Genomic DNA, 11,104 nt, shown 5'->3' on the forward strand with positions numbered 1-11,104 from the left:
ATGTGACTTGATGAAAAATAATGATCCCCACAATTAAAACACAAAATCCAATGATCCGATTTTATCATATTTTAACCATCGAGATTATATGTTTTTCCATTAGTCATCCCATACCAACCCTTATTCATGAAAATTAACTCATGATGCCAACCATTAAACACACGAAATCCAACTGTCACGTTTCACGCGTTTACGTATTTTAACAATTGGGATCACCTATGAATCATTTTTCATCTATAATCAAGGATACAATCCTAAGTTTTATCGTCGTCTTATAAATTTTTGATGTACTTTATTTGTGCACTTGAATTATATAATAAACATTCTTTCGTCGCTAATTTAATCATCGTCCATCTTTTTATTTTTTGTGGATAATAATTGAAATAAATTAATCATATCTTTGATATATTCTTTGAATGATCACAACCGTTGGATCTCTCTCATTCAAGATCAAGTCTGGATACATTGTACCGTCTATCCTAACTCCTTGTGTTGTCTGTATTACCATCACTTCGTTTCCACTCCACTAAGATCCATTCCTAATGTGTATCCGACCTTCTTCAAGGCTAAGTTAGCATTGTTTTTAACGTACGCCCAGGTTCACCATACGCCCCTTGACATTAGTTCATTTGATCGTCCACGTCATCAATTGGATCAGCCCTCTTCTCCTTCTAATGTACACGTGTACGTTCATTTTGTGTACCGTGGATTTCTGTCCCAATTATACGAAAATCTGAGGTGCTTCTCATAATACCTGTCTACCATGTTTGTCTTGCTAACAAATGCCACGTGGTCTAACCTTTCACCCAACATGGGAACATGGCCCGATCATAGTAATTAAAGTCAGATTTGGTAATTATTAGACAGATAAGTCTATTTTAATTCAGATAAATTCAAAAAAATTGATAGCATACAAATGGTATTCTTGGTTTTTTTTTTTTTGTAAAAGTAAAAAAAAAAAAACTCACAAAATTCAACTACCCTAAAATCCTACCTGGCTCTTGAAATTGAAAAGTAGAAGAAGATAAAATCTTAAGGTTGAAGAGGGAATTAATTGTATGATTTTATAAATCATTCAAGATTGAGACAACTCTTCTTGAACGATTGGGATTTTCAATGTAAACCATCTGATAACCAATATTACATGTTTGTTAATTTGAAAATATTCATCAATTCAAGGGCAGAATTAGGATTTTGCCTATGTGGGGGCAATTGAGACCATTACAAGTTTTTAAAATTCTTGTGGAGGTAATAGTGGCAATTTTTTTTTTATTCACCTCTACCATGAGTTGTAATAGAACATACATATAAATTTCAAAAATCGTTGTGGGGACATACATGGTTTAAAATTTTGCCTTGTTTCATATGAAACATTTTAAAATTTTAGTTAGGAGATGAAACTATGAACAAATTGAAACAAACAAGGTTTCGATAGTTTTATTCTAATTTTACTTGATTTACAAGGGAGATCTGGGGAGAAAAACACACACACACACCTAGTTGATATCGTAGTCAGATGCGTGCTGATGTTGGAATTTTCCCTCATCTTCTTCTATGTTTTCTAGATTTTTTATTTAAAATTTTGATGGTTTGAATAGTTTTAATCAAATAACTTGCCCTAGAACTTGTTCTTAGAAGACTCAATTATTTAGATAACATCCCATGTTTTGATAAATACTTAGGATACTCCTGTGATTCAAACTAATGATATACCCCTTGACCACAGTCTCATTTGAAAGATTTGTTTAAAACATTAATTCAATATCTCGAATGTTTCTAAATTGTTTCGGTATCATTTTGATTTTTTCAAAAATCAAAACACTGGATCGAAAATGAGATTTTAAAACATAGGGATAAGTGCCTCCATTGTCTTGACTGTAAATCCACCCTAGATCGAATCAATAAATTAGACTCTAAACAGAATTAATTTTCTAATACTTAAATATGTATTATCTTAATATGAATATGATCCATTGACACAACAACTTCTAATCTAACTTATTTTATAAATAATAATAATAATAATAATAAAGTAAGTTAAATGATGGGAGATGAGGCCGACTACCGACTTTTAGAACTATGATTAATCAACAATCATCAACTAATTACTGGTTCATTGATCTAATCACTTGATATAGTTTTTTTTACAAATACAAGGGCACAAGTATAAACGGTGAACATCTAAGATTTCCTCTAAATATTTTGTATAAAAAAAAAAAAAAACTCCCAACTCGCAGTATGCCACGTCACTTGAAATAAAATTCCGACACGTATGTCCCAATACACGTGGCAAAAGAGATGAGTTGGTCAGATGTTCGGATAGCCCAAATACAATACAAAATGAAGGAAGGCGGAATTCGGACCAGGTACATCAAAAACTCGCGGTCCCTCTATAAATTATCTCCCCTCTCTCTCATCAAGCAAGTTTTCTCTCAGTTTCTCGGATTCTCTCACTAACTATCTAAATTTTAGAGAGAGAGAGAGAGAGATGACGACGAAGCAAAGAAAAGGAGAGAAGAAAGAAGCTTTTCATGTAATTCACAAGGTTCCTTCAGGAGATACTCCTTATGGTCGAGCCAAGACTGTTCAGGTCTGAATTTCAACTTTTTTTTTATATATTATTTTTATTGTTTTTTATTGAGATGTAATAATATCTTATTTATTATTTCAATTGGTATCCTTTTCTTTTTAAAATCAGTTCTTATTTGATATAATTTCAATAAAAATCTCTTTATCTTAATTTCAACTCCTCATTTTTTTATAATTTTAAATTTTGGTGTAATTCGTTTTTTAAGTAATTTCGTGACTTTTTCTCCGTAATTTCGATATTTGGAAATAAGATCTGATTTATTTACGTAATTGCAAGCCTTTTCTGGTTAACAATTCTAAAGATTTTTGTTTGAATTTCAACTCCTCAAATTTTTTTTTTTAAATTTTAATTTATTGAGGTGTAATTCGGTTTTAAAGTAATTTCGTGATTTTTCTCTCTGCAATTTCGATATTTATTTGTGCAAATGCTAGCCTTTTCTTGTTAAGATCAGTTATTATTTGAGATAAAAATCTCTTTATCTGAATTTCAACTCATCAAATTTTTAATTTTTATTGAGGTGTAATTAGGTTTCTAAGTAATTTTGTTATTTTTTCTCTCAACAATTTCGATGTTGGGCGATAAGATCTGATTTATTTACGCAATTGTGAGTTTTTCTTGTTAAAATCAGTTCTTATTTGATAAAATTCAATAAAAATTTCTTTATTATTTTTCTTTTTAAAATAAACTTCAATTAATCTTTGAGCATGTTTTTCTTATATATATATATTATATCAAATATGAATTTCAACTCATTGAGTTGATATATTTTTTCCATAAAATTATCTTCATTAATTATCAATAATTAAATCTCAAATTAAACTAGTTGTTTTGTCCATGGTTTTAAAACTCGATATTTCTATCTCGTCTCAAATAGTCCAAATCACCTTAGAGATCATCCTCAGAAAAAATTAGCCTAATTCAAAACTTTGAAAAAATCAATTTAATCCAAAACTTTTAAGTCATACAAGATAAATTTTCGTTGCTGGTACCCATATCTTCAAAAGTAATAAAAAAAATTTATAATAAATAGGATGGATTAAAAAAATGTTTATTGCAATATCATATTGCCCTCTAAAAAATAATTATGTTATCAAAAAATTATAAATACCCAGTTGACTGAAATGTATTTTATTAACTTATCCGATATTAAACACATCCGATAGTTTCAAAGCATTAGGAGAGTCATATTAGACCTAGTATGAGTAAATGTGAACGTCGATTCACCTTGTAAATCTTGCTCGTTCACCAACATGACCTATCTCGATCTCAGGTGATTTTTTAAAATCAGGATCTCGTCTTGACCTATTTTGAGTTGACTCATCTGAATTATCTCATCTTGAATGAGTCAAATCATTTAAACAATATAAATTTTGTTTAATGGTATATAATGATATTTAAAATAATTATAATTGAAAGGTGAATTAATAGATGCTCAAACACAAGATCCATCTTCTAACATCCTAACAAAAACATTTAAATTAGTTAAAAAAATAATTTATTAATCATTATTTTATATAAAAATACAAAATCCAATTGGCCCGACCGAGTTTTAAAACCATGTTCGAACGTGTGCCCCGCATTTATTGGGTGTGGCCATGAATCCAAGTAGCTGCACAATTATTGGGTGGGGTCAAGAATCCAAGTTCTATACTGATGCGTCATCGTAACCGTTGGATCAATGTGGGCCCACCCACTTACATGCATATTATTTTTAAAAGGATTATTTATTTTTATAGTTTTCTTTCATCTTTTGCGGTATTTCAGGCGCGTTTTGGACCGTACAGTTCTTGACTGACCCGTGCTTTATGGATCCTATTATTTTTGACCGCTTCTTATTCTTCACTACCTGTATGCTGATACTGTACTCTCGTGGGTTGTTTTGCAAACTAACTCATGGTCTCCTTTGCAACCACTTGTCACACTAGTTACTGGCTTGACCCAACCTTGGTAGACTTCTTGTATTTGGGTCCCAAACACATAGAAAAATGGTAAATTACCAATCAGGTTGATTCTAGGTGTGTAGATTAAAAAACAAGAAGGGTCAAAAGTGCCACGTTTCATGCAAATGACACTCTTTTATCTTTCATGTTTATATCTTTATTCTCTGCATATTTACAGAAATGCCCCTGAGGTCATGCCTCATGCACGTTGACATAGCTGAATACTATTGTTAATCCTAAATAAAAACAATACATGCACACACACTGAATCAGCCCTAACCTCATCCTCTCTCCATCTCTTGAAACACCATCTCCGTAATTTATTTATTTATTTTATTGCTTACAGATATCATAAATTTTTATAATTCTTGAATTTTTTTTCCCAAAATTTTTAAGTTCTTTCCCGCATGAAATTGAGTTGTACCCATGCCAATCCAAACTTAATTGGCACTATGGTATCAACACTTACAAACTTTTATCAGCTTAGCATGTGCTCCTCATCTTGGCTCCCTATTATTAGTTTTGATCTTTTGATCAATTACATGGGTAGCATTCGGCAGCCAAACCTTAGAGGTGCCAAAATGGAGTCAAAGTTTTGTCTTATATGACTAGGAGTTTCGGAATGGGCTGATATTTTTGTGAGGATGATCTCTATGGTGAGGTGATAGACCTCATAAAAAATCAGCCCATTCTGAAACTTTTAGCCCCACCAAAATTTGTATACAAATTAATGCTAGAGATTGACGGTCCATGATTCTTCAACTTGTAACAAGGGGTAGAAGTTTCAGAATGAGAGGATTTTGTGTGGGACTTTATCTTAAGATTTATACCGATATACAACGTATCTCGAGGATGATTGTTCATCTTTTTTTTTTTTGTCTTCTCTCTTCTTCCCTCTTCCCAAGAATACCCCTAACTTCATTGTCTTCTCTTCTACCCCTTTTCAAAAACACCCCTTTAACTTTCTATATTGCTTTTCCTCTTTTTCAATAATACCCCCCCAAATTTATTGTCTTTTCTCTTTTACCCCCAAAACCCTAAAGAGGATGCCTCTATAGTAGGCACAAGCAAACTTTAGCGTAACAATATATCCATTTGTAGGTTTAAAATCAACTGCTTTCATGACTGAGACAAAGTAATTCTATCTTATAAAAGCTTCACGTGTGTTTGTCATTTAAATGAGATTTCTAGTCTCATTCCCAGTTGAGACCATTTCGGGTTTACAAGAAACAAGACAAACAAGTTTCTTGTAAACAGCCCATTTCTCTACAATATTTCATTTCATGAAAAACAACAAAAATACCCCACACTACACAATTGTTAAGTAAATGTTATGCACATGTTCTCAAGTTGATTCATGAGTAAATGTTAAGTAATGGAAATAAATGCTAGATGGGTATTTGATGGCACCACACTTGAACAAAAAGCTTTTCATTTTCTAATAGAAGGTTTCCATCTCATTTTCAGCATTAGCATCAAACAAGTTCTTAACTGTGTTTCAAATGTGCTGTTTATCTTTTGTCCATATTTCATTTTCTTGTTCATGTGATTTTCAGCTGATTGAGAAGGATCCGGAAGCGGCAATAGTTTTGTTCTGGAAAGCAATAAATGAGGGAGATAAAGTAGACAGCGCTCTGAAGGATATGGCAGTAGTGATGAAGCAGCAAGACAGAGCTGAGGAAGCCATTGAAGCAATCAAGTCCTTTAGGCATCGTTGCTCCAAACAGGCCCAGGAATCACTGGACAACGTCCTCATCGACTTATATAAGGTAATAACTGCACATGTAAAACTTAGATTGACCTTGAATGATGCTGTCCATGCTTGTGTTTTTCTTTGTTTTCGAAAGATCTGTTGCAATTGCATTCCTCTAAAATCTAATCGTGTCCAACTATTACTTTTTGTGAGCTGAAGACCCATTTGAAGATTGTACAAGAAAACAGTAGATTATTGAAAAGAATGAACGGTCAAATTCAACGGATTTCTTAATTAAGTCAGGAATTAGTGTCAATAAAAGATCGATGTATAACGGCCCAAGAGACAATGGCTTAACTTTCCACACTATTACCATATAGGTGCTTTGGTATATTGGTTCGGTTCTTACCAAACGATATAAGAGAGCAACATCTCGGTAGAGGCAAAATAAGAGCTCAAAAAGAAGGGTACCAGAGTAAAAGCTGTTACAGAGTGGGCCATAGTGGATGTCTGGTTAGATGGTGTATCATTCGCCTGAAGATGTAGTTTTTCCCTAAAAATGTTCAAATTGTTTCTCACAGATATTGCATAATAAGGTTTTAGCAGTCATCAACCTTTTAGTAAAATCTTAACATCTCCGTGGACGAGACGTATTGATCAAAGTCTCTATTCTATTTCTATAAGCCTTTTTTTTTTTTTGTTATAAAAGAAAAACTTGGAAAGCATTTTTTCATTCTTAATTTATAAATAGAGTCACAATCCAGAACAGTGTCCTGTTCGTATAGCAACCTATGGTGTCTACATGTACGTTTTTATTGGACATTAAACACATCAGGCTCCCTGCGATTAGAAAAACGGCTTGGTTAGGAGCCCGATGTGTTTTAAACTCCAACCAAACACATTCCATGTAGACACCTTTCCTATTGTATCAGTCCTGATCCTTATAAATAATCCTTTGTTGTAGAAATGCGGGAAAATAGAGGAGCAGATTGTGCTTCTGAAACAGAAGCTTTGGATGATTTGCCAAGGGGAGGCCTTCAATGGCAAGCTTACCAAGACCGCCCGCTCACATGGCAAGAAATTCCAGGTCTCCATCAAGCGAGAAACATCCAGGATTCTGGTACTTCTACTATTCCAATTGCTTTCTTAGCAGCTAATATATAGCTCCTACAAGTGCAACTCTTATACACAAAATATTCTTATACAACCTTCTTCCATGAAAGAAGGCAAGTCTGCACTACCCTTTGAAGCCAAATTAGAAGTTACGGATTGGAACAACCATGTCGGTTTCGATTCATAATTTCTGCATCAAGAAGCACACAAGATTCTGTGAGCTTCTATCTATCATGCACATGAAGATTTCTAGAGAGCTTATATTGCCACACCAACTTTTTTATAACATGCCAAACAATGGAATTAGATATCGTTTAGGGGGTGTAGATAACCATTCTATTTTGTATTGATATCACTCCTTCCATTTGAAGTTCTTTGATTTGGGTTTCTGATCAAGTGAGAAAAGATATTCAAGGTCTAAAAAGGCTAGTTATGAGAATGAGAAAGTGATATATACTGGAAGAAATCGAAGGTTAACTGATGTCATATTGCCATTGCAACTGCTCCCTTCTTCCTCTTTTTTCTCCCTTTTATTTCAGAATCCTTTTTTTGTTTGGTGTATTTTTATACTTATTTTGTGTGATATATGATTCATGTATTAGTGTGTTGCATACAAAAATTATGTGACAACACAACAACAACAAAGCTTTATCCGAAAATTTTAGAATCTTTAACTCAAATATTTCTTTGAAATGGGGCTCTATTCTGCCTGTGTGATGTCCTCTTTACACCAGATTGTGATCCCAAGCCCGGATAAAGGAGGGGTGCATCAGATTAGCTTCTAGTGTAAAATCCCACCACCACCCCTAACATGAATCCTGAGCTGACATTTCATTCCGTTCATAGAGTACGACAGTATAAACTCTTATTATGACACAAACTAGCAGCAAGTGCACTTAAGGTGCACCAAATATAAGCAATTTGTTTTTCCATTTTTGTGACCTCAACTTCTTGTTATGTGTGACAGGGAAATCTAGGTTGGGCTTATATGCAACAAACAAATTACAGTTTGGCCGAGGTGGTATACAAAAAAGCCCAGATGTTTGATCCTGATGCCAATAAGGCATGCAACTTGAGCCTCTGCCTAATAAAACAGGCCCGGCATGATGAGGCCCGGTCTATTCTTGAAGATGTCTTACAAGGTAGAATTTCAGGTTCTGATGATTGTAAGTCTAGGAACCGTGCCAAAGAACTAATGCAGGAACTTGAATCAACAGAACCTTCCCCATTAATGTCGAATTCTTCGGGGTCAGGGTACGACCTGGAAGAAATTATTGTTGAAGGGATCGAAAAATTATTGAATGAGTGGACCCCATTTAGATCAAGGAGACTGCCCATATTTGAAGAGATATCCCAAAATAGGGATCAGTTGGCTTGTTGAATTTTTTTTTTCCTTTGTTTGTTTGGTGTGTGATGTGTGTGGGGGTGTAAGGAGTAGATTATTTTAGGGTGTTGGGGTACATATGTAAATAATGGGAATTTGAGGGGTAACTCATAATTTGGAAAATTCCAAGTGTACTTCCTTGCCCCTTTTGAAAGATCGTAATAAAGTTGTGGAACTCGAAAGTTTGTTCTCCTTTTAGTCTCAAAGTCTCTTTTGAAAGATAGTAATAAAAAGTTGTAGAACTCGAAAGTTAATTCTCCCTAGTCTCAAATCTCAACAGATTTATACTTTATTTTTTAATGAAAAGCAGTGTTTGAATCCTCTAGTCATCTCTTTTGATCAAAAGTAGGGTTTCTCCCCAAATCCAAGTACAATGAACCAACGGTTTTGGACACAAAACATCCTACATATTTGAAAACTTATTTTTCAGAGAGCAACGACTTCCTAACCACTTTGAACCAATTACCCCATCACTTAAAAAAAACCCATTGCAGTTCGTTCTTATGATTGCAATCCCAAAAGCCAAAAAAAAAAATCAAAAATAAAAATCAAAAATTGAATTCCTCCTCCAAATCAAATTTGTTCTATGGTCTTTATTTTTAAAAATTATTTTTTCTTTTTTCAGAAAAAAAGAGACCTCTAACTTCTTCTTCTTTTCTTCGACTCCATATATATATATATATATATATATATATATATGAGAGCAGTTCAGTAGCCCTAAAGTTTGCCAAACATTGTGCTAAACATTTTTCAAAACTTGGGTTAGAAGTTTTGGAATGAGCTGATTTTTTGTGAGTATGGTCTCTATGATGAAGAGATCATCCTCACCAAAAATCAGCATATTCCAAACTTCTAACCCCATCAAAAGTGATTTAAAAAAATTGGACGGTCCACAATTCTTCAATTTGTAAATTAGGGTTAGAAATTTCAAAATGAGCTGATTTTTGGAGAGGATGATATCTTCACCGTAGAGATCATCCTCACAAAAAATCAGCTCATTCCAAAGCTTCTAACCCATGTTTTGAAAAATGTTTGGCACAATGTTTGGCAAACTTTAGGGCCGTTTATATATATATATATATGTGTGTGTGTGTGTGTGTGTGTGTGTGTGTGTGTGTGTGTGTGTGAGGACGGTTCAATGGACAATAAGTATGACAACGGTTTCTGTAAACCACTTTTGATAGGATTAGAAGTTTCGCAACCATAGAGTTCATCCTCTCTAAAAATCAGCCAATTCCGAAACTTTTAACCCCAATTTACAAGTTGAAGGATCGTGGCCGTCAAATTTTTTGTAAACCACTTTTGGTGGGGTAAGAAGTTTTGGAATATGCTGATTTTTTGTGAAGATGATTTCTATGATGAGGAGATCATCTTCATACAAAATCAGCCTATTCCAAAACTTCTAACCCATATAGGACAAAAATCATTCTCACTTTCCACCACATTTTTTCTCAATAATATCTTTACCTATTTTGTCTTTTAGTAAAAAAGACAAGGGCATGTTAATCTTTTGGTAGAACACCCCCCTCCCCCCTCTATATTTATATAGGATCAGAATCAAGGGACATATGAAAAGATATATGTAAAAACAATGTAACATTTATAAATTTCAAAATATGGGTTAGAAGTTTCGAATTGAACTGATTTTTTGTGAGGATGATTTCTATGATGGGAAGATCATCGGAAAAAAAAAATCAGTCTAATCTGAAACTTCTAACTCCATTAAAAGTGATTTAGAATGTGGACCGTTGATTTTTTGCCAATTTTTGTCAATAATTTGTAAATCATTTTTAATGGATTTAGAAGTTTCAAATTGAGCTGATTTTTTGTGAGAATGATTTTCTCATCATAGTGACCATCCTCGCAAAAAATCAGTTCAATCCAAAACCTCTAACCCATATTTTTAAAAAACCATTGTTTTTACATATGTCCTTTGAACCGGCCCTATATATATATATATATAGGGAAATGTTCAGCACCAAACATTTCGGCAAAACATTTTTCAAAACATGGGTAAGAAGCTTTGGAATTGGCTGATTTTTAGTGAGGATGATCTCTACGATGAGGAGATCATCATCATAAAAAATCAGCCCATTCCAAAACTTTTAACCCCATAAAAAATGGTTTACAAAAAATGAACGGTCCACAATTTTTCAACTTGTAAACATGGGGCTAGAAGTTTTGGAATGGGCTGATTTTTGGTGAGGATAATCGCCTCACCGTAGAGATCATCCTCACCAAAAATCAGCTCATTCCAAAACTTCTAACCCATGCAGGACAAAAATGGTTGGCTAAAATGTTGGCCAAAATGTTTGGTGCTGAACGGGACCCATATATATATATATATATATATATATATATATATATATATATATATATATGGG

At 33.5% G+C, this 11,104-nt stretch overlaps 1 protein-coding gene across 1 annotated transcript; it reads left to right on the forward strand.

The window, feature by feature from the left end:
* The first annotated feature begins 2,388 nt into the window (after nucleotides 1–2,388).
* LOC147382848 (protein SULFUR DEFICIENCY-INDUCED 1-like) lies at nucleotides 2,389–8,918 on the forward strand. The gene is made up of 4 exons (XM_086428942.1): nucleotides 2,389–2,590; nucleotides 6,087–6,299; nucleotides 7,188–7,343; nucleotides 8,304–8,918. The coding sequence occupies exons 1-4, from the start codon at nucleotides 2,489–2,491 to the stop codon at nucleotides 8,715–8,717; spliced, it is 885 nt and encodes a 294-aa protein (XP_086285068.1). The 5' UTR covers nucleotides 2,389–2,488; the 3' UTR covers nucleotides 8,718–8,918.
* The last annotated feature ends 2,186 nt before the right edge of the window (nucleotides 8,919–11,104 follow it).

This window comes from Akebia trifoliata, chromosome 16 (assembly GCF_017979445.1).
Source record: "Akebia trifoliata isolate Shusen 1 chromosome 16, ASM1797944v1, whole genome shotgun sequence".
NCBI classification, from domain to species: domain Eukaryota; kingdom Viridiplantae; phylum Streptophyta; class Magnoliopsida; order Ranunculales; family Lardizabalaceae; genus Akebia; species Akebia trifoliata.